The sequence below is a fragment of the Salvelinus sp. IW2-2015 genome, linkage group LG1, assembly GCF_002910315.2.
Source record: "Salvelinus sp. IW2-2015 linkage group LG1, ASM291031v2, whole genome shotgun sequence".
Taxonomy (NCBI): Eukaryota; Metazoa; Chordata; class Actinopteri; order Salmoniformes; family Salmonidae; genus Salvelinus; species Salvelinus sp. IW2-2015.
Genome location: NC_036838.1, coordinates 49727143 through 49748986, shown reverse-complemented (window position 1 = coordinate 49748986; position 21844 = coordinate 49727143). Strand labels below are relative to the sequence as shown.

The window sequence follows — 21844 nt, the reverse complement described above, 5'->3', positions numbered from 1 at the left end:
CATTTCAAACGACAGTTGTCTTGTTTTTTCAGTCCCGGCATTCTCCCTCAAAACAAACAACCACAAAGGTTGGTTAAGGTCTAGTCTCCCAGTACCAGACATCACACTGAATAGTTGTTTGAGGGGTCGATGCTGGTTGAGTCAACATGGTTGATTTCTTGGGTGAAATTATGGGGCAAAGGAGGTCATGAGAAACATTTTTGAAGTAAGGCCTTGGAGTATTATAAAAACAATTCCAGGGGGAGAAAAGGGTCCAGAAAGAATTCAAGTGTGATATTTTCAAATGGCACATTCTTTTGGGGATTTTCAGGAATGGCCACTGTGCCAGTATTTGACATCTAACTCAATCTCTTCCTGTAGATATACTCCTTAATAGACACAGACCGTGACATTAACAGTATCTGTCTATTAAACCCCAATAGACAAAGTAAGAGACTTCTATAAGCATTACATATTTAAACTTGATAAAACTCAAATTGGAAATGTAAACATGCATGTTTACATGCACTTGCAACTTTGTCTGTTGTTTGCCACTCTGTTCCAGCTGTTGCACTTGAAAAGCAATAAGTACCTGACGGTGAATAAGCGTCTCCCTGCCCTGTTGGAGAAGAATGCTATGAGGGTGACGCTGGACTCTGCAGGCAACGAGGGCTCCTGGTTTTACATCCAGCCCTTCTACAAGCTGCGCTCCCTGGGAGACAGTGTGAGTGTCCAGCCCAGTGTTGGCTTTAGTGTGGGTCAAAGGTCAGATAGGAAGTCTGGTCATGTCTCTGTAGATAAACAACGAAGCCCAGACAACAGCCTTTCCACTCAAGATCAAGATGCGATGCTCGTTGTTGTGATTCTTAGTTATTGGTGAATTTTCAATTTGTTAATTGATTGTCTAGCATTTAATCATTCAGGCTAGCTGGTCCCAGTTGTATTTGTCCATAGACATGTAGGTAGAGAGTGATTAAGAGCCTAACAGGTCATGATCTCACTGAAAGTTCACCTGAACAGTCTGGCATGCAAGATTCGAAAAGCTCCTGGTATACACCCTGAGATTCATTAAAACACCCTGAGATTCATTAAAACACCATGAGATTCATTAAAACACCCTGAGATTCATTAAAACACCCTGAGATTTTTAAAGCTCCTTGCGTCAGTGACCACAGCAAAGATCATTAACACAGGGGTCTCTAGGACAGCACTTCTCTGACGCTTGATGCCGCTGAAGTTTACCTGCTTTATAAATAGAAGCCGTGGTGCAGAGAATTGACAAGTTGTAAGATTTAATTAATACATCATTTCCTATTTTGACATTGTGTTGGCCTTAGGGTGTGTACCGGTTTAATTGCAAGTAGGCTACTATAGGTCATCATCATTAGCTTTAGCCATTAGGGTTTTTCAGGCTGAACTATTCCTGTGCTGATGAGAGGTCCAGTGTGGCCACCGAGTGCTTGGTAGTCAACATGGTCTGATGGGAATAAGTCGAACAATGTGTTATCATATTTGCCTGGTGTTACATAGCACCAGTAACTAGCTATAACAACATTGAGGACAGAGATTTTAGGGAAAAATTTGGATAAAGGTTGTTAAAAGGAATTCATTATGCAGTGCTCAGACCCGTTTGGCAGTACATCCTTCACCTTGCTATTATGATACCACAGCTTTTCTCTCATATTATGCAATCAACTGATGCCAAAAGTTGAGAGGTTCTGTTTATCTTGAAGGGCACTTTTCTCCGGCTCTAAACTGGACTGACCCCTTACTTTCTTTCCTTGTGTGTGTCTCTGGGCTGTCATGCGTAACAGCTCTCCTGGGGCCTCTGTAGATGAGCAGATAGCACACTCTGGAGGACACTAGTGGTTGTACAAGTGTTATTTGTGGTTTTCTACTGGCTGAAGGGTCTGATAAAGACAATCACACTGCCTCTCTGTTTGCTGTGTCTCTGAGGGTTTCTGTACAGTAAGTGTGGACAGTTGTGTGTTTCTGTGTGGGAACGTGTGTTTCTGTGTGTTTCTGTGTGTGGCTGTGTGTGGCTGTGTGTGAACGTGTGTGGCTGCGAGTGAACGTGTGTAGTTGATCATGGATCACTGTGTGTATAATAATGCTATTTGATTGCTCCCCTGTATGTCTAGGTGGTGATTGGAGACAAGGTGGTCCTTAACCCTGTGAACGCTGGACAGCCTCTTCATGCCAGCAGCCATCAGCTGGTAGACAACCCAGGATGCAATGAGGTAGAATACATGTTTCATCTTCATTGTCTCCTAGGTGGAGACTGCGTTTGTAACAGAAACCATATTCTCCATTGTTATGTAAACCAAGGTGTGCCTGCACATTTCACTTCCTCAAATCACAAGTAGTGCAGGTTTTAACCATGTTGACAAGTGTGCCTTATTCTTAATTCTCATGTCCTCTCAAAGATGAGGAAACATATTCACTGTACAACTAGCTCCTCTCTTATGCTTGTTTCATATATACTAATCATCGACAGTATTATCTTGAGTTCATTAAGTGAGGGTCCTTAATCCACTCTTAAGGCTCAACCGCCATTAAGACAATTGACTCTTCAGTTAAAGACTATATCATTACTGTGCTCCTCCTTACAAACCCAGCAGACTCCCAGGCTCATTTGTTTTTGTCACTTTTTTAAGCCAAACTTAATTATGTGAATAAATGTCTTTACCTTAGCCTTTCCTGACTCATCCTCTTGGTTTTCAGGTGAACTCCGTGAACTGCAACACAAGTTGGAAAGTAGTTTTGTTTATGAAATGGAGCGACAACAAGGAGATTATTCTTAAAGGGGTAGGTACTCTGATAGTTGATTAAAATGTATTAGACACAATAACACATTAAATAGGGTAGCTGGCTCTCCTTCCCCATGATACTGACTGGTGTCTATGTTTGTGTTGCCAGGGTGACGTTGTTCGGCTGTTCCATGCAGAGCAGGAGAAGTTCCTGACATGTGACGACTTCAAAAAGAAGGAGTATGTATTTCTCAGGACTACAGGACGTCAGTCCGCCACCTCCGCCACTAGCAGCAAGGCATTGTGGGAAGTGGAGGTGAGCATAGAACATGTAGATAGTAGATACATGGTCTGAGTCATGGTACACAATCATGCCACAGGAGGCTGCTGAGGGGAGGACGGCTCATGATAATGGCTAGAATGGTGTGAATGGAATGGTATCAAACACAAGAAAACCATGTTTTTAATGTGTTCGATACCATTCCGTTCCAGCCATTACTATGAGCCCATCCTCCCCAATTAATGTGCCACCAGCAGTTTGTGAATCACACATATGACAGTGATATTTATCGACATGGTTACACACAACCTTTGATTGTGGAAGCCTTGCATTGCCACGCCATTCTGTAGGTTGTTCCAAAGCTTAAGGCCTGGAACAGAGAGAACCAGGTGAAACTATGTGGGTTGTCCTGCATCTTACAATGTGTTTTTAGTGGTATGTTATCAGTCCAGACGTTGTCCAGACGTTGTCCTCATGCTGTCAGGTGTTGCATTCTTCTGTCAGGTGGTCCACCATGACCCGTGTCGGGGCGGGGCTGGCTACTGGAACAGCCTGTTCAGGTTCAAACACCTTGCCACAGGGTCTTACTTGGCTGCTGAGGTGAGTCCCCTTACAGTGACAGAGGCATATTACATGGTAGTCTACCAGCCAACCACTTGCATAGATCATTTGATTTATACCTGGGAGTATAACGCACACAATCATCTTGCAGTACTTCATTATGCGATCTGAAAGTCTTAACGACAGGGCTTGATTAAGTTTAAGTTGGATTGACTTCATAGTAATTTATAAGAGGACTATGTATTACCTCTTGCTTCCTCACATGTTGGAGTTAAGTATCCTATTCTGGTTCTTGATCTATTTTCAGGTGAATCCTGACTATGTGGAAGAATGTCCTGAGCCCCGATCCTCAGTAAGTCAACCAGAGACAGCTCTATATCTGTGTTTCATGTCTATGTTGTGTTTGCTGTCTTGCKCTACCTACTGCTGCTGATCTGTGGTGGATCTTGTTTCCTCTCCAGGTGGTGGATTTTGTTCCCTTTAACTTCCAGGTACTGTGCCTGTCCTTGTGTTTCATCCTCTCAAATACTTCACTGATGAGTTGAGGGACTCTTTAACCATGTTTTAATAATCAACTCACCCTCTTGAAGAGAACTAACTAAACTAAATTAGTGTCCCCCAATTCAGGCTACTGTTTGTGTGTAGTGTGTTTGAGTAGTTATTATGAAAACAATTCTCTATATGGTGGCGAAAGCTGCCGCAAAAACCTGTCCGTTTGTTCTGACCTCTGCTGCTAATTTCTTTAAAGTAAAGAATATTTCAGTGAGTGCATGTTTTTCCTTTATTCAACCATTCTCTATTACCATCTATTATCATTTGAAACTATTTCTGTATATTCTGAAAGGAGAGTTTCTTTTTGTAACATTGGCAGCTCTGGTAGTTGTGGGAGAGCACCACAGCATGTAAGCTGTATATGGTACTAGAGCTCACATATAGATGGCAGTATAACACCATATTACTGTGGATGGAGTCATTATACAGTGTATATATGGAGGGAATATGCCAAAGAATATTATTTTCTGGGGTGGAATCCAGGGTCTGCTTTCCAGTGGCGATTTTAGCATGTAAATCTTGGTGTGGCAAAATAAATTGAAAGTGGGATGCATGCCAGCAAAGCCACTCCACAACACAACACAACACTAAACAATACATTAATTGCACTATAACGATGACAAACGGTGCCCACAAACTGTTAGGGCCTACATAAAGCTGTCCCAACAGCAGTCCCAACATCTTACCACTGCTACACCTGGCTATCAGCGGAGCCTTGTCTGGCAGCGAAACAGTTCATTCAGCCTCATTTATTGCCTTTAAAAAAAGCATAGCTTATTTGGCTGACTTGTTTAAATAAATGTGGTTTCTAATGACAATTGAGATGTACAAACTATGGCATAATGGACGACAAGCGGATAAAAAGCAATCCGTAATTCGATTAAGCCATTAATGAGCTAGGACGGATAAAGGGTAAATGGACCAAATGATTAGGGTGAGGTACAAAGGCTACTAACATTTTACTACACAACATACACATAGTATTACTTTCTTAGCTACAGTATATATATCTCCCTGGCATATTACATAATTTATGCAGCAGTATACAATAAATGTTTGGACTCACCTTGATGTGCTGTGCTCACTTGAACAGGAAGGGGGCACGACGGTCCTTCGTGTGCAAATTTTGTCATCAAAGTCTGGCATTCTCTGGATTTATGGTACTTTCAAAACAACTGGGAACTCGGAAAAAAACAAGGTCGAATCATGATGACGTCATTGATCTTGTGGTTGTAGCTCTAGAAAGAGTCCGAATTTACAGTTCTGAGTTGGATGACCGTTCAAAACGTATTTTCCCAGTCGGAGCTCGTTCAATCCCAACTTCCCAGTTGTCTTGAACTCAATGAAGTCAAGTTTTCACAGTTCCGAGTTAACAGGTGTTTTGAGCACAAATCATGCTTCATTGACAGCATGGCCAATGTTGAAAGTTTATTATTTTAAACTTGGAAAAGAGCCCCTTAATCCCAGATTTGGGACCACACAGCCACTGTCACTGATTCCTTCCAAACCACTCATTGTTGAATTTGCGATTTTCAACTTGTTGTGTGATGTTTATGTCCAATGGCTGATGAGCACCAATACATTTGATCTATAATTTCTCTTCATTATTTCTCTTCATATGACAAGGATAAAAAAAGGATTTGCCAGTAGATTGTCGACTTGATTCATGATGATGACTGCTAGCTAAGATTTTGAAAGTATGATGTTGACATGATCAGTCCAATCAAGCTACTGTACATATAATGTGATTGGATGTAATTTTATCTGTGGCCAATGACCTTGAGCCTTCTTGGATGGACACTTCTAATGTAACTCTATGGTAGCACGCAAGGGGCTAGAATTTTCTAAGTCTACCCTTAGACTTGCCGGTGACGTAGTGTCCCCATGAGTGACAGAACACTGAGCCAATCACGGTGCAATGCTCCATATTTTCTGCTGTCTTGCCCCACCACCACAGAAAGCACTGAGCTAGGCTGAAACACCTACATTTTGGAGCAGCCTTACGCAAGAAAACAAAAAAGAGACCATGTTTGTATGCGGCTTCATTAACTCAATGATATATATATATTTTTTTTTACATTGTTTGCAAACTGATATGTGATATGCTAGAAATGTCGGGCTCAAAACAGGTGGGGCAAAACAATGTTGGGCTCAAAACAGGTGGGGCTCTGCCCCTCTCCTCTCCCTGACCTGAATGACGGGTCGCCACTGCTGCTTTCCACAATTTGTTTCCGTCACTGAATTTACAGCTTTCAAAAAATACTTACAGATGATAAAATATGATCATATGAGGCTAAATACATCATGAATTGAATTAGCTTTTAGATCCATAAACTTGACAGGATGAGTCAACCACACATTATCTCTTCTAAAAGTGGAAAATGTCTCTGAATTGGCATGACTCCAATCTCAATATAACCTCATGCTCAGTCTTCATCTGATTGGTACTGATGAGTACAGCAAAGGAAAGATGTTTGGGTGGGTGTATTTGTCTTGGGGGAAGCTGGAGGGAGTTTGGTAAATTATTCCCGATGATGATTTCTCTCTTCTTACTGTACTGTAAAGCTGCAAATTAGAAAATGTCTTTAATGACTGTGGTAATCCAAACAATGTTGCAATGCTTTATCATCTTAATGTGATCCACTGATATAGCATTGATTAAGCTATTGTTGCCATGCATAAGTCAAACTATAAACAGATTGTAGGAAACGTGTGCAACATCTTCATGCTCTCAGCCTCATCTGTTACACACAGTCACAGACAGTAATATCACTGCATTGAAATTATGAACTGAACTGCTGAGTTCAATTTTAGTATGAAGCTCCATAAACTGACAGTCTCCTCTCCCTACTGTACCTGCAGTTGGACTCGGACCATGAAGCCCTGCGAGCGCGTCTGCGAACCCCTCAAGAGAGGGTCATGTACCAACTGGTGTCTGTCCCTGATGGCATGGACATCTCCTCTATCTTTGAGCTGGACCCAACCACCCTGAGAGGGGGGGACTCCCTGGTGCCCAGGTACACCGACAAATATCACTCCCCTCCACAGATGCATTACATTCTATGATCTGCCTTTCGTCGCATCTTCAATCAACCTGGTCTAAATAGCACGGGTGTGATGCTTGATACAAATCTGTCTCATCATGGCAAGGGGTGGCCATGTGTGGGGCTCTGCTTCCTCCTGTAGCGTCCATGTTACAGACTGCTGCTGCTGACAGTCACGTTGTGTTGACTGGACGGGGGACCCACCATGACATATGAAACTGCTGTTGATGCGGCTGCTCTTCACACCTTCCATTTTTTTTCCTGTCTGGCAGGGGCTCTGGGCTCAGTCCCTTCGTAGGCAGGATTAGGGCATTTCATAGGCTTCTGGGCAGCGACAGAGGAGGGCCTTCGGGGGTGTCTAATCACAGCCTAGTTAGTCTAAGAAACCCAGGAGCAGCATTTACAATTCAGAGATGGTCATTTCAGTGCAATTTTAGGATAGCTAAAGGATGGCCGATTGTTTGATCTTTGATCTGAATAGTGAGTTTGCAGGACAGCTGAGCTCAGTGCAATTTTGGCGCTTTTGTTTTCAAACTGATTCATATTTTTAAGAAGATGTCTCTTCTCATGAAAATATCTCACCGTCTACCACTGCGTGTGTGCGCCTGTGTGTGCGCGCCTTTGTGTGCGTGTGTGTGTGTGTTGTAGGGCGCCTTTGTGTGCGTGTGTGTGTGTGTTGTAGGAGGTAGCACCGTTTGTTAACACGAGCTAATGATAGTCAGGAAAGTCCCGGTACGGTTTGAAGCAGGAAACCATGGTGATGGGGCAGACTGCAGCGCTACAGACTGGATCAGGATATCCAGAAGATGTTGCAACATGCCGTGATTTAGTCATATCTTCCAGCTGAAAAGAGAAGCCAGATGTTGCATAACCATCCATCCACCCCCACAACATAAACACATCATCATCTGGAAGGCATATTTTCCCATGAAGTAATTTGATCTTTCAGAGGGCTACTGCCAACTACATGGGAATAGTCAGGTCCTGTACATAGTACTGCATATACTTCTATATTCACCTCTGGTGTGTTCCTTCCTTTTCACCTCCTGACTGCATCATGTGTTGGCTAAAATAACAATAGTGTGGTTGTTTCTGTCACCAGCGCCACATTAGACAAGGCGTGTGCCCCCTCCCCCCGTAGTGTCAGTCGGCATTGTGTCATGTTGTGAGGTGCCTGCCTGCTGGCTACCATTGGCAGCACCCTCGTCCTCTGGTCCCCCTCCCTACCTGAAATAACCCATATTCGCCAGGACACAGGCAGCCAAGCTGGGCTTTAGGTGCGAGTCATTAGAGTGAGTGTGGTAGATGTAAGCCTGTTATCCTAACAGGCCATTACACAACCAGGCCAAGAATACAGCCAGAGAAGGTGGACACACACATAGAGCCCAACCGGTATATTGTTTCACCGATATACAGGGCCTTCAGAAAGTATTCATACCCCTTGACTTATTCCACATTTTGTTGTGTTACAGCCTGAATTCAAAATGGATTAAATTATTTATTTTTCCCACCCATCTACACACAATACCCCATAATGACAAAGTGAAAACATGTTTTTAGAGAACTTTGCAAATGTATTTAAAATMAAATAATACATTTACATAAGTATTCACACCTCTTTGTAGAAGCACCTTTGGCAGCGATTACAGTTGTGAGTCTTTCTGAGTAAGTCTCTCAGAGCTTTCCAACACCTCGATTGTGCAACATTTGCCCATTATTCTTTTCAAAATTCTTCAAGCTCTGTCAAGTTGGTTGTTGATCATTGCTAGACAACCATCTTCAGGCCTTGCCATAGATTTTCAAGTAGATTTAAGTCAAAAATGTAATTTGGCCACTCAGGAACATTCACTGTCTTCTTGGTAAGCAACTCCAGTGTAGATTTGGCCTTGTACTTTAGGTTATTGTCCTGCTTAAAGGTGAATTCCTCTCCCAGTGACTGGTGGGAAGCAGACTGAACCATGTTTTCCTCTAGGATTTTGCCTGTGCTTAGCTCCATTCCATTAATTTTTTTACCCTGAAAAACTCTCCAGTCCTTAACAATTACAAGCATACCCATAACATGATACAGCCACCACTATGCTTGAAAATATGTAGAGTGGTACTCAGTAATGTATTGGATTTACCCCAAACACAATGCTTTGTATTCAGGACAAAAATGTATTGCTTGGCAAATGTTTTGCAGTATTTCTTTAGTGCCTTGTTGCAAACAGGATGCATGTTTTAGAATGTTTTTATTCTATAAAGGCATCCTTCTTTTCACTATGTCATTTACAGGTGAAGGCGGAAGTTTACAAACACTTAGGTTGGAGTCATTAAAACTCGTTTTTCAACCACTCCACAAATTTCTTGTTAACAAACTATAGTTTTGGCAAGTCGGTTAGGACATCTACTTTGTGGATGACACAAGTAATTTTTCCAACAATTGTTTACCAACAGATTATTTCACTTATAATTCACTGTATCACAATTCCAGTGGGTCAGAAGTTTACATTCACTAAGTTGACTGTGCCTTTAAACAGCTTGGAAAATTCCAGAAAATTATGTCATGGCTTTAGAAGCTTCTGATAGGCTAATTGACATCATTTGAGTCAATTGGAGGTGTACCTGGGATGTATTTCAAGGCCTACCTTCAAACTCCGTGCCTCTTTGCTTGACATCATGGGAAAATAAAAATAAATCAGCCAAGACCTCAGAAAAAAAATTGTACACCTCCACAAGTCTGGTTCATCCTTGGGAGCAATTTCCAAACGCCTGAAGGTACCACATTCATCTGTACAAACAATAGTACGCAAGTATAAACACTATGGGACCACACAGCCGTCATACCGCTCAGGTAGTAGACGCATTCTGTCTCCAAGAGATGAACGTACTTTGGTGAGAAAAGTGCAAATCAATCCCAGAACAACAGCAAAGGACCTTGTGAAGATGCTGGAACAAACAGGTACAAAAGTATCTATATCCACAGTAAAACAAGTCCTATATCGACATAACCTGAAAGGCCGCTCAGCAAGGAAGATGCCACTGCTCCAAAACCGTCATAAAAAAGCCGGACTATGGTTTGCAACTGCACATGGGGACAAAGATCGTACTTTTTGGAGAAATGTCCTCTGGTCTGAAAAACAAAAATAGATTTGTTTGGCCATAATGACCATCGTCATGTTTGGAGGAAAAAGGGGGAGGCTTGCAAGCCAAAGAACACCACCCCAACCATGAAGCACGGGGGTGGCAGCATCATGTTGTGGCGTTGCTTTGCTGCAGGAGGGACTGGTGCACTTTACAAAATAGATGGCATCATGAGGAAGGATTATTATGTGGATATATTGAAGCAACATCTCAAGACATCAGTCAGGATGTTAAAGCTTGGTCGCAAATGGGTCTTCCAAATGGACAATGACCCCAAGTATATTTCCAAAGTTGTGGCAAAATCGTTTAAGGACAACAAAGTCAAGGTATTTGAGTTGCCATCACAACGCCCTGACCTCAATCCTATAGAAAATTGTGGGCAGAACTGAAAAAGCATGTGCGAGCAAGGATGCCTACAAACCTGACTCAGTTACACCCGCACTGTCAGGAGGAATGGGCCAAAATTCACCCAACTTATTGTGGGAAGCTTGTGGAAGGCTACCCGAAACATTTGACCCAAGTTAATCAATTTAAAGGCAATGCTACCAAATACTAATTGAGTGTATGTGAACTTCTGATCCACTGGGAATGTGATGAAAGAAATAAAAGCTGAAATAAGAACTTTTCTCTACTATTATTCTGACATTTCACATTCCTAAAATAAAGTGGTGATCCTAACTGACCTAAGACAGGGAATTTTTTGTCGGATTAAATGTCAGGAATTGTGAAAAACTGAGTTTAAATGTATTTGGCTACGGTGTATGTAAACTTCCGACTTCAACTGTATGTTAGTATTGTAGAGTAACTACAATGTTGTTGATCCCCTCTCAGTTTTCTCCTTTCACAGCCATTAAACTCTGTTTTAAAGACACCATTGACCTCATGGTGAAATCCCTGGGCGGTTTCCTTCCTCTCCGGCAACTGAGTTAGGAAGGACTCCTTTATCTTTGTAGATCTTTGTTGTTGAATCTGTGTTTTGATATTCACTGCTCGACTGAGGGACCTTACAGATAATTATATGTGTGGGCTATAGCTGAGGTAGTCATACAAAAAAACATTTTAAACACTATTATTGCACACAGAGTGAGTCCATGCAACTTATTATGTGACTTGTTTTGCAAATTTTCACATAACAAAAGGGTTGAATACTTATTGACTCAAGACATTTCAGCTTTATTTTATTTCTTAAAACATAAGGCCACTTTGACATTATGGGGCAGTGGGCCAGTGACAAAACAATCTAAATGTAATCAATATTAAATTCAGAATATTACATTCAGGGTGTAACACTACGAATTGTGGAAAAAGTCAAGGGGTGTGAATACTTTCTGAAGGCTCTTTAATCGAACGATATTGGTATTTTTCCCTTTTATTAGTCATATGTACAGGATACACATTGTATACACTGTCCAACGAAATGCTTACTTGCCACAACAACAATAAGAAACAACAATAGGAAATAAGAAAATATAAGAATACAAACATGAAGTTAAATGGCTCAGTAGAATAGAATAAACATTTTAGCATGAGCATAATACAGGACAATACAATATTTACACATTTTGGGGGGGTAGGAGGGATTAGGGGGCAAATGTTTAAATTGTGCAGTGTTTTGTAATAATACGAGTCTGGTAGCAGCAGTTGTGATGTGTGTGTGTGTGTGTGTAGCATTAATGTCTATTTGTGTGTGGGTTTTTATGTGAGTTAGTGCATGTGTGCTAAGGTGTGGAGAGTCAGTCCAAGTTGTCAGTCCAGTTTAAGTGTTCAGCAGTCTGATGGAGCTTGTTGGTATCAGTAAAACCTCCCACAGACCGAGCCTCAGTCCAAATCTGCATCTGCTTCAGGGAAGAGAACAGAGCTGTGAAGTTACACATAGCCATGAAAGAGTGACTGCTCAACTGCAGTTTTTTCCCGTTAAAACCCAGGAGTTATTATTTGTCATGTTGTGTTTCTACTGTTGTGTGAGAATCTGTTTTTGGGTGTGTGTGTTCATGCGTGTTCAATCATGTGGTGTTCCTAGGTGTGGATTGATACTGGCTCTCAGATCATCTTCTACTATGCTGCAGCGGCCTCAGGAAAAAAAGAAAAGACATTKGTTTCTTCTCCATTTAGATTTGTTTCATAAAATTGTGAAATAATCCATGTCTGTTGTGAATATAGGTGATTATGATTCTTGGCATCATAACAACGATAGTCAAAGGAGTTGGACTGCAAGTTCCAACACAATCACCTATATTTACAACAGCCCTATTTTCCTGCCATTTTTTGTCTAGACGGCATAGTTGTGCAAGAAAGCAACGCTCGGTACCCTTAGTGTTGGCACACAAAAAAGTGTTTGAATTTTGGAAATGGATGCTCATAGAGTCGTGGCCAAAAATTTGCCGCTTCAGTGTCTTTAGATATTTTTGGCAGATGTTAGTATGGAATACTGAAGTATAATTACAAGTATTTCATAAGTATCATAGGCTTTTATTGACAATTACATGAAGTTGATGCAAAGAGTCAATATTTGCAGTGTTGACCCTTCTTTTTCAAGACCTCTGCAATCTGCCCTGGCATGCTGTCAATTAACGTCTGGGCCACATCCTTACTGATGGCAGCCCATTCTTGCATAATCAATGCTTGGAGTTTGTCAGAATTTGTGGGGTTTTGTTTGTCCACCTGCCTCTTGAGGATTGACCGCAAGTTCTCAATGGGATTAAGGTCTGGGGAGTTTCCTGGCCATGGACCCAACATATCAATGTTTTGTTCCCAGAGCCACTTAGTTATCACTTTTGCCTTATGGCAAGGTGCTCCATCATGCTGGAAAAGGCATTGTTCGTCACCAAACTGTTCCTGGATGGTTGGGAGAAGTTGCTCTCTGAGGATGTTTTGGTACCATTCTTTATTCATGGTTGTGTTCTTAGGCAAAATTGTGAGTGAGCCACTCCCTTGGCTGAGAAGCAACCCCACACATGAATGGTCTCAGGATGCTTTACTGTTGGCATGACACAGGACTGATGGTAGCGCTCACCTAGTCTTCTCCGGACAAGCTTTTTTCCGGATGCCCCAAACAATCGGAAAGGGGATTCATCAGAGAACATTACTTTACCCCAGTCCTCAGCAGTCCAATCCCTGTACCTTTTGCAGAATATCAGTCTGTCCCTGATGTTTTTCCTGGAGAGAAGTGGCTTCTTGCTGCCCTTCTTGACACCAGGCCATCTTCCAAAAGTCTTTGCCTCACTGTGCGTGCAGATGCACTCACACCTGCCTGCTGCCATTCCTGAGCAAGCTCTGTACTGGTGGTGCCCCGATCCCGCAGCTGAATKAGTTTTAGGAGAGGGTCTTGGTGCTTGCTGGAATTTCTTGGAAGCCCTGAAGCCTTCTTCACAAAAATGTAACGGCTCTCCTTGAAGTTCTTGATGATCCGATAAATGGTTGATTTAGGTGCAATCTTACTGGCAGCAATATCCTTGCCTGTGAAGCCTTTTTCGTGCAAAGCAATGGTAATGACACGTGTTTCCTTGCATGTAAGCATGGTTGACAGAGGAAGAACAATGATTCCAAGCACCACCCTCCTTTTGAAGCTTCCAGTCTGTTATTCGAACTCAATCAGCATGACAGAGTGATCTCCAGCCTTGTCCTCGTCAACACTCACACCTGTGTTAACGAGAGAATCACTGACATGATGTCAGCTGGTCCTTTTGTGGCAGGGCTGAAATGCAGTGGAAATGTTTTTTGGGGATTCAGTTCATTTGCATGGCAAAGAGGGACTTTGCAATTAATTGCAATTCATCTGATCACTCTTCATAACATTCTGGAGTATATGCAAATTGTATGATGGCAAACTGAGGCAGCAGACTTTGTGAAAATGTATATTTGTGTCATTCTCAAAACTTTTGGCCATGACTGTACACTTGTTTGAGGACGTTACAGAATGCCATCACACCCATCAATGGTGAGAGCCCGCTGTAGCTGTTATTACCATCATCTATGCCTAAGTAGGTTTTGGGTGGTTTAAACGACACATTGATACACACACAAACACACGCTCAAAGAGCAAGCATCCTGCGGGGGAGAGGAATAACTCATCACGTTAGAGCAATGACAGTGTTGTTGTTATTGTAGAGGTTACTACTAGGGGGGATACTACTGACTCGGCCATCTATGACCATGCAGAGTGACCATGCAGACAATGCACTGTTATAGATTGTTGAGCTTGAATCAGGAGCAGAGCATGAGTAATCAATAACATTTTATTTTATTATATTAGGATCCCCATTAGCTGATGCCATGACGCCAGCTCGTCTTCCTGGGGTGACATGAGTTATTGAGCATCCTGTCCCGTCCTCACAGGGCTTGGTTTACATAACAGGACAACAACATTTGCCCATTCAAGTTAACAGAGCATAGCAATGATGGCAGTAATTCTGTAGCTGGCAGGTGTGATAACAGGGTAAACCCAGCTGGTATTCCCCAGTATTACCACACACTTCTATGAATGTTTAAGCAACGCTCACTTTTCAAAGCAATTGTAAGGTTACACCTAAGGAATTACAATCCACAGACATTAGTTGGGATATACAATACCTACTATAGTGTTTTTTTATATTGTTGCTGTCCTCTGAGTTGCTCTGTCTTGTTCACTCAGGAACTCTTTCGTGAGGCTCAGGCACCTCTGCACCAACACATGGGTCCACAGCACCAACAACCCAATTGACAAGGAGGAGGAGAAGCCTGTCATGTTACGAGTGAGTGGCTGGGAAGGATAATAGTGTGTGAACGTTGGTCGGACTTGTAAAATCTATTTATTGAAAGTATGTTTTACATGTCCCTATTTAGATTGGTACATCAGCGGTTAAAGAAGACAAAGAGGCCTTTGCCATAGTGCCTGTCCCCCCAGCAGAAGTCAGAGACTTAGACTTAGCCAACGATGCCAGTAAAGTGTTAGCATCCATCGCTGGCAAGCTGGAGAGGGGCACTATAACCCAGAACGAGAGGAGGTAAAGTGTGTTCCTGCAGCAGTCCTTTGACCTACTGTATTACTTTATCGTACATACACTACCGTTAAAAAGTTTGTGGTCACTTAGAAATGTCCTTGTTTTTGAAAGAAAAGCAAACATTTTTTGTCCATTAAAATAACATCAAATTGATCAGAAATACAGTGGGAACTGTTGTCCTGATTAAAGAAGCAATAAAACTGGCCTTCTTTAGACTAGTTGAGTATCTGGAGCATCAGCATTTGTGGGTTCGATTACAGGATGAAAATAGCCTGAAACAAAGTACTTTCTTCAGAAACTCGTCAGTCTATTCTTGTTCTGAGAAATGAAGGCTATTCCATGCGAGAAATTGCCAAGAAACTGAAGATCTCGTACAACGCTGTGTACTACTCCCTTCACAGAACAGCACAAACTGTCTCTAACCAGAATAGAAAGAGGAGTGGGAGGCCCCGGTGCACAACTGAGCAAGAGGACAAGTACATTAGAGTGTCTCGTTTGAGAAACATGACTCACAAGTCCTCAACTGGCAGCTTCATTAAAAAGTACCAGCAAAACACCAGTCTCAACTTCAACAGTGAAGAGGCGACTCRGGGATGCTGGCCTTCTAGGCAGAGTTGCAAAGAAAAAGCCATATCTCAGACTGGCCAATAAAAAGAGAAGATGGGCAAAAGAACACAGACACTGGACAGAGGAACTCTGCCTAGAATGCCAGCATTKGTTTTCAGTTTTCAGCTGTGCAAACATAATTGCAAAAGGGTTTTCTAATGAGCAATTAGCCTTTTAAAATGATAAACTTGGATTAGCTAACAACATGCCTTTGGAACACAGGAGTGATGGTTGCTGATAATGGGCCTCTGTTCGCCTGTGTAGATATTCCATAAAAAATCAGCCGTTTCCAGCTWCAATAGTCATTTACAACATTAACAATGTCTACACTGTATTTCTGATCAATTTTATGTTATTTTAATGGACAAAAAATGTGATTTTCTTTCAAAAACAAGGACATTTCTAAGTGACCCCAAACTTTTGAACGGTAGTATTTCTGGTAGGTTGAAAGTATTTTTAGAAGGTTGCTGTTGGACTTTTGACATTTGCTAGAACTATTATTTTTCATGTTGAGATGAGTCATCATTTAACGCCTACACCAGGTATGCCATAGTTTTTCTCCTTTAGCTGTTGTTCCTAGCTCCTCTCTCTGGAGAGGCTGGCTGTAGGAGTTGGTGTTGTCTGGTACCTTGGTAGAACCAGTCACCTCCCTGGCCCTGTCACTTTGGTCTCTAGGTTTGTCACTAAGCTTCTAGAGGACCTGGTCTTCTTCGTGTGTGACATCCCCAACACTGGCCAGGATGTGCTGGAGATCATGGTCAACAAGCCCAATCGAGAGAGACAGAAACTCATGAGGGAGCAAAACATCCTCAAACAGGTACACCTCATCTTACAGTACAGCGGTAGTATCATCTACATTGGGTTTGGTTAAGTTGACCTCTCTGCATTGTCAGTTTGAGCATCACAATTAAAAGTTACTTATGGAATCCATATCCCTCTTTAGATTTTCAAACTTCTCCAAGCCCCGTTCACTGATAGCGGGGATGGTCCCATGCTGCGATTGGAAGAGCTTGGTGACCAGCGCCACGCACCCTTCAGGCATATCTGCAGGCTCTGCTACAGGGTATTACGGCACTCCCAGCAAGACTACAGGAAGAACCAGGTCGGTGTGCATAAATTATTGATTGATTGACGTTGTATCAGACACACAGATGGAGAATTTATTTTGTTAAAAGGCTAAGTTTACTTGAGCTGTTAGTTGTACGTTAGAATGGTGCTGACCCTCACTGACTCCCCCTCTACAGGAGTACATAGCCAAGCAGTTCCGCTTCATGCAGAAACAGATAGGCTACGATGTTCTAGCTGAGGACACGATAACAGCCCTGCTCCACAACAACCGCAAGCTCCTTGAGAAACACATCACGGCTGCTGAGATTGACACCTTCGTCACCTTGGTCAGGAAGAACCGGGAGCCCAGGTGATACCAAGAGGAAGGGCAATAGGATGGGGGCATGCCATGAGCCTGATTCAGAAGGTTGTTTGGGTGGAGTTATTTTTGTACAGCACCAGCCAGGGAATGTAGTAGATGTAGATMTATTCAAATAAATGTATGCATGCATGCATATCAGAGGAAGGGATTGTGTGGGATCGCTGCACTGGAGGTAATTGCTGTCATTACTGCTGTCAAGCTCCAGTCATGCTTTATGCTACTGGTGATATGAGAAACATGCTGGTCCAAGGGCCTGGATAAAGAGGGCTTTTACTGGAGTCTGATGGAGCTGGTAGGGGGACTGGGACTGAGCCTGAATAAGCCTACTCTGGGAGCCTGTAGTGTAGCCACTGGCAGTTGGGCCTGTACATTGACAATCATTCCCTTTCTCTTTGTCTCTTATCTTCAGGTTTCTGGACTACCTGTCTGACCTGTGTGTGTCCATGAACAAGTCCATCCCAGTGACTCAGGAGCTAATCTGTAACGCTGTGCTGGACCCTTCCAACGCAGACATCCTCATCGAGACTAAGTAAACCCCCCTTGATATGATGATTTTGTTTTACCCGAGCACTGAAAATATGAGCGTGGGTGTGTGCATGTTTGAACTTTGATCTGATGCTTTCTAATTAGACTGGCTCAATTGCTGTTATTAGTAATGCTGTCGATTTATGGAAACAAAACACAGATGTGTTGTTTCAGTATTCCTTATTTTCTGCAGTTTCTTTGTTGACTGTCTGTTTTATTTGCCGCCGACCAGGCTAGTGCTGTCACGCTTTGAGATTGAGGCTGTAACAATCGGGGAGGCTCCCGTGGAAATGGAGGAGGACGAAGAAGAGGTGTGGCTCTTCTGGAGGGACAACCTCAAGGAGATCAGGAGCAAGAGTGTCAGAGAGCTGGCCCAGGACGCCAAGGAGGGCCAGAAGGAGGACCAGGAGGTGGTCAGCTATTACAGGTCAGGGATCAGGGCCTTACAGGGTTCACAATGGGTTTTGGTTGGATAGTTAGTGTTATGACAGTATGTAGAAGCATATGCGCCAGTAATTTGATTGTCTATGTGTAGGCCTGCTTTCAGACTAGGGCCCTGACCAGGTGTTAAAGTATGTTCCTCTCCCTCCTGCAGGTACCAGCTGAACCTGTTTGCGCGGATGTGTCTGGACCGTCAGTACCTGGCCATCAATAAGATCTCTGGCCAGCTGGACGTGGACCTGATCCTGCGCTGCATGTCTGACGAGGACCTGCCCTACGACCTGCGCGCCTCCTTCTGCCGCATGATGCTGCACATGCACGTGGACCGCGACCCCCAGGAACAGGTCACCCCCGTCAAGTACGCCCGCCTCTGGTCCGAGATTCCCTCCAAGATCGCCATCGGCGAGTGAGTGAGGTTTATGAACGTGTTATTAGAGTCCCTTCAGAGATATTCTACATTACCTGAGCTCATCTACAGGCTACCCTTTACACAAGAATATTCTCTCCCTTTCTAAGCTACGACAATGATGGGACAACCAGAGATGAGATCAAGGAGAGGTTCTGCCTGACCATGGAGTTTGTGGAGAACTACCTGATGTCTGTGGTGTCTCAGAACATCCCCTTCGATGACAGAGAGAAAAACAAGCTCACCTTCGAGGTAGGTTTCCCTGGAAACAGCATGATGTCAACCAGACAACTTTACTTTGAGGTAGGAATGCATAATGTATATGTGGAGAATTTACTCCCCTCCTTTTTCTCTCTTATCTATGAAGGTAGTTAACCTGGCAAGGAACCTCATTTACTTTGGCTTCTACAACTTCAGTGACCTGCTGCGACTGACTAAGATCTTATTGAACATCCTGGACTGTGTTCATGTCAGCACCATATACCCTGTCACCAAGCTGGAGAAGGGAGAGGAAAAACAAGGTCAACAGCACACTGCTGCCTGTCTGTTACCCGTCTGTCAATTGGTATTGGCTGTTACTGATGTACTGTAATTGAGGCGCACTATCTCTTTCTCTCTCTTTCTCAATACACCTCCCTTCTATGATGAATCATGGTGGAATTGATAAGGTTTGGTTAATGTGTTGTGTGTGAGTAAGTGCCCCATTTCAATTCTGAGGTGTGTGTGTGTGTCCACAGGCAGTAATGTGATGAAGTCTATCCACGGGGTGGGGGAGCTTATGACCCAGGTGGTCCTCAGAGGTGGGGGTTTCCTACCCGTTACCCCCACCCACCAGCCGGAGGAGGGCGTGGTCAAGACCCAGACGGAGCCGGAGAGGGAGGACATCATGGTGATGGACACCAAGCTCAAGATCATCGAGATCCTCCAGGTATCTCCTGCCCTTTTCATCTGGCTTTTCATGTAGATTGTCTGATAATTGTATCCAATTATCATGGCTTTGATTTCCCATAGTATCAAATAAAATTGTATACAAAATCTACGACATATTTTTCTCTGTATGATTACTCTTCGTGGTGAGCTTGAAAGCCTGGTGTTTTAACTAAATTGTGCGTTCTGTTTCTTTCCGCTAGTTCATTCTGAATGTGCGGCTGGACTACAGGATCTCCTGCCTACTCTGTATCTTCAAGCGGGAGTTTGATGAGAGTAACCCTCAGGGTGATGGCACACCATCTAGTGCTAGTCAGGATGGAKATAATATGACAGGTCAGCATACTGACAGCCAAAGCCTTGTCCTTTTTTGTTACTGCTTTTACCCTCAAGCTACTGACCCTACAGACATACCAGATGTTTATTTTCAGAATGATTAAATTAATGTATGGTGTTGATGGTTTCTAAAGGGATGTATGGCCTTCAAAGGGCTCCACAATAATGTAAATGCTTAATTTTCTTTTTAGGGGCTCTAGATTTTGAGAACATTGAGGAGCAGGCAGAGGCGATCTTTGGAGGAAGGTAAACCCTCTCATTTTAAATCTTGATACAATGGAATGCAGTGTCCGTTTCCATAATAACACTGTATTAACACTGGCGTAGGTCTTATGAAAGTATCCCCAGTGTCTGAGCCTGGTGTGTTGTCCTGCAGTGAGGAGAACACCCCTCTGGACCTGGATGACCATGGTGGGAGAACCTTCCTGAGGGTGCTGCTACACCTCACCATGCATGACTATCCTCCCCTGGTGTCTGGGGCCCTCCACCTGCTCTTCAGACACTTCAGCCAGAGACAGGAGGTCCTCATGGCCTTCAAACAGGTAGACCACCGCACAAACCCATAGGCTCCACAGCCACAAGAACACACAGGCCCTCTGTATCATTGCTCCTCACACTCATCAATAATCTTATCTTTAGTTAGAAAGTCATTTTATGAATTAGCAGCAGTCGTTGGGTTATAAGGCGCTTGAAGGCCTAGCTTGCTCTGAATATTCAACGCCCAGGGGGCYGGGCACAATTGGCCCAGCGTCGTTAGGGTTTAGCCAGGGTAGTCCGTCATTCTAAATAACAATTTGTTCTTAAACGACTTGCCTAGTTAAATTAAGGTTAAATAAAAAATAAATACAATTAAGTCTACATTCAGGTATATGTCTTCCTCTTCCTTTTAGGTCCAGCTCTTGGTAACCAGCCAAGATGTGGACAACTACAAGCAGATCAAGTCAGACCTAGACCAGCTGCGCTCCATTGTAGAGAAGTCTGAGCTGTGGGTTTACAAGAGGCAGGGGGATGATGACGGAGGGGACGGACCCTCAGAGTCCGACCATAAAAAGAAGGTATTGTTTCAACTGAACTAATGGTTACTGTACGTCTGAAGGCTTTCGCTGAATGCTTCACATGAATATGAACAAGCTCTCATTCTAACTCTGTCCATGTGCAGGGGGATTCAGGCAGCTCAGACAAAAAGAAGACGGAAACCACCAGCAGTTACAATTACAGGGTTATGAAAGAGGTACAATCTTCTTAATTTTCTCTCATTGTTCCATCACACACTGTAAGGAGTCACATCAGATATGTATGAGGTAGTCAGTCTCTGAGCCCCTTCTCTCTTCCCCTCTGTTCAGATCCTGCTGCGGCTCAGTAAGCTGTGTGTCCAGGAGGGAGCGTCAGGGAAGAAGAGTAAGAAGCAGCAGCAGAGACTACTGAGGAACATGGGAGCCCACAGTGTGGTGCTGGAGCTACTGCAGATTCCCTATGAGAAGGTACTGGAAGATAGGATGGGCCAGACCTATACTCTCATCACCTCATGCTTTAGAGAGAGAGACTAAAAAGGCATAAAGGCATGAAGCAAGCACTAGAGYATGCATGTCGTAGACTTGTACAATTACGAGGTCAACAATGACATTTGTGGAAGGTTTGAATGATAGCTGCAGCCTTTGGGTTGTGTGTCTGTCTGTACTTGTGATGAACACTTTAGGGTGAGGARGTCCGCATGCAAGAGATCATGAAGCTGGCCCATGAGTTCCTCCAGAACTTCTGTGCAGGGAACCAGCAGAACCAGATCCTGCTGCACAAGCACATTAACCTGTTCCTCAACCCAGGGGTGAGTGGACTCCTGGGGTAAGGGTTGGCGCTGTGCTGGGAAGAACCAGTGGTACTCCATCATTCCAATGCCAATAAAGCAGCT

The 21844-nt window shown here is 43.3% G+C and overlaps 1 protein-coding gene and 1 long non-coding RNA gene across 2 annotated transcripts in view; one reads left to right on the top strand and one right to left on the bottom strand.

The window, feature by feature from the left end:
* Positions 1–21844, top strand: part of LOC111969325 (inositol 1,4,5-trisphosphate-gated calcium channel ITPR1-like) — a 165818-nt gene that overhangs the window by 30534 nt on the left and 113440 nt on the right. The window contains exons 6-31 of the mRNA XM_070445560.1: positions 545–703; positions 2121–2219; positions 2704–2787; positions 2899–3045; positions 3514–3609; positions 3878–3922; positions 4032–4061; positions 6985–7139; positions 14920–15019; positions 15111–15271; positions 16550–16691; positions 16818–16976; positions 17119–17291; positions 17713–17832; positions 18061–18255; positions 18424–18675; positions 18786–18931; positions 19047–19196; positions 19413–19603; positions 19806–19938; positions 20130–20184; positions 20315–20480; positions 20829–20993; positions 21098–21169; positions 21282–21419; positions 21635–21760. Of these exons, the coding sequence (XP_070301661.1) occupies positions 545–703; positions 2121–2219; positions 2704–2787; positions 2899–3045; positions 3514–3609; positions 3878–3922; positions 4032–4061; positions 6985–7139; positions 14920–15019; positions 15111–15271; positions 16550–16691; positions 16818–16976; positions 17119–17291; positions 17713–17832; positions 18061–18255; positions 18424–18675; positions 18786–18931; positions 19047–19196; positions 19413–19603; positions 19806–19938; positions 20130–20184; positions 20315–20480; positions 20829–20993; positions 21098–21169; positions 21282–21419; positions 21635–21760 (3459 nt within the window). The remainder of the gene's footprint in view (positions 1–544; positions 704–2120; positions 2220–2703; positions 2788–2898; positions 3046–3513; positions 3610–3877; positions 3923–4031; positions 4062–6984; positions 7140–14919; positions 15020–15110; positions 15272–16549; positions 16692–16817; positions 16977–17118; positions 17292–17712; positions 17833–18060; positions 18256–18423; positions 18676–18785; positions 18932–19046; positions 19197–19412; positions 19604–19805; positions 19939–20129; positions 20185–20314; positions 20481–20828; positions 20994–21097; positions 21170–21281; positions 21420–21634; positions 21761–21844) is intronic.
* On the bottom strand, positions 6147–7289 carry LOC139028364 (uncharacterized). Its single transcript, XR_011480555.1, has 2 exons — positions 6979–7289; positions 6147–6687 (listed from the first exon to the last, which is right to left on the bottom strand). It is a non-coding gene; the product is annotated as an uncharacterized lncRNA (long non-coding RNA).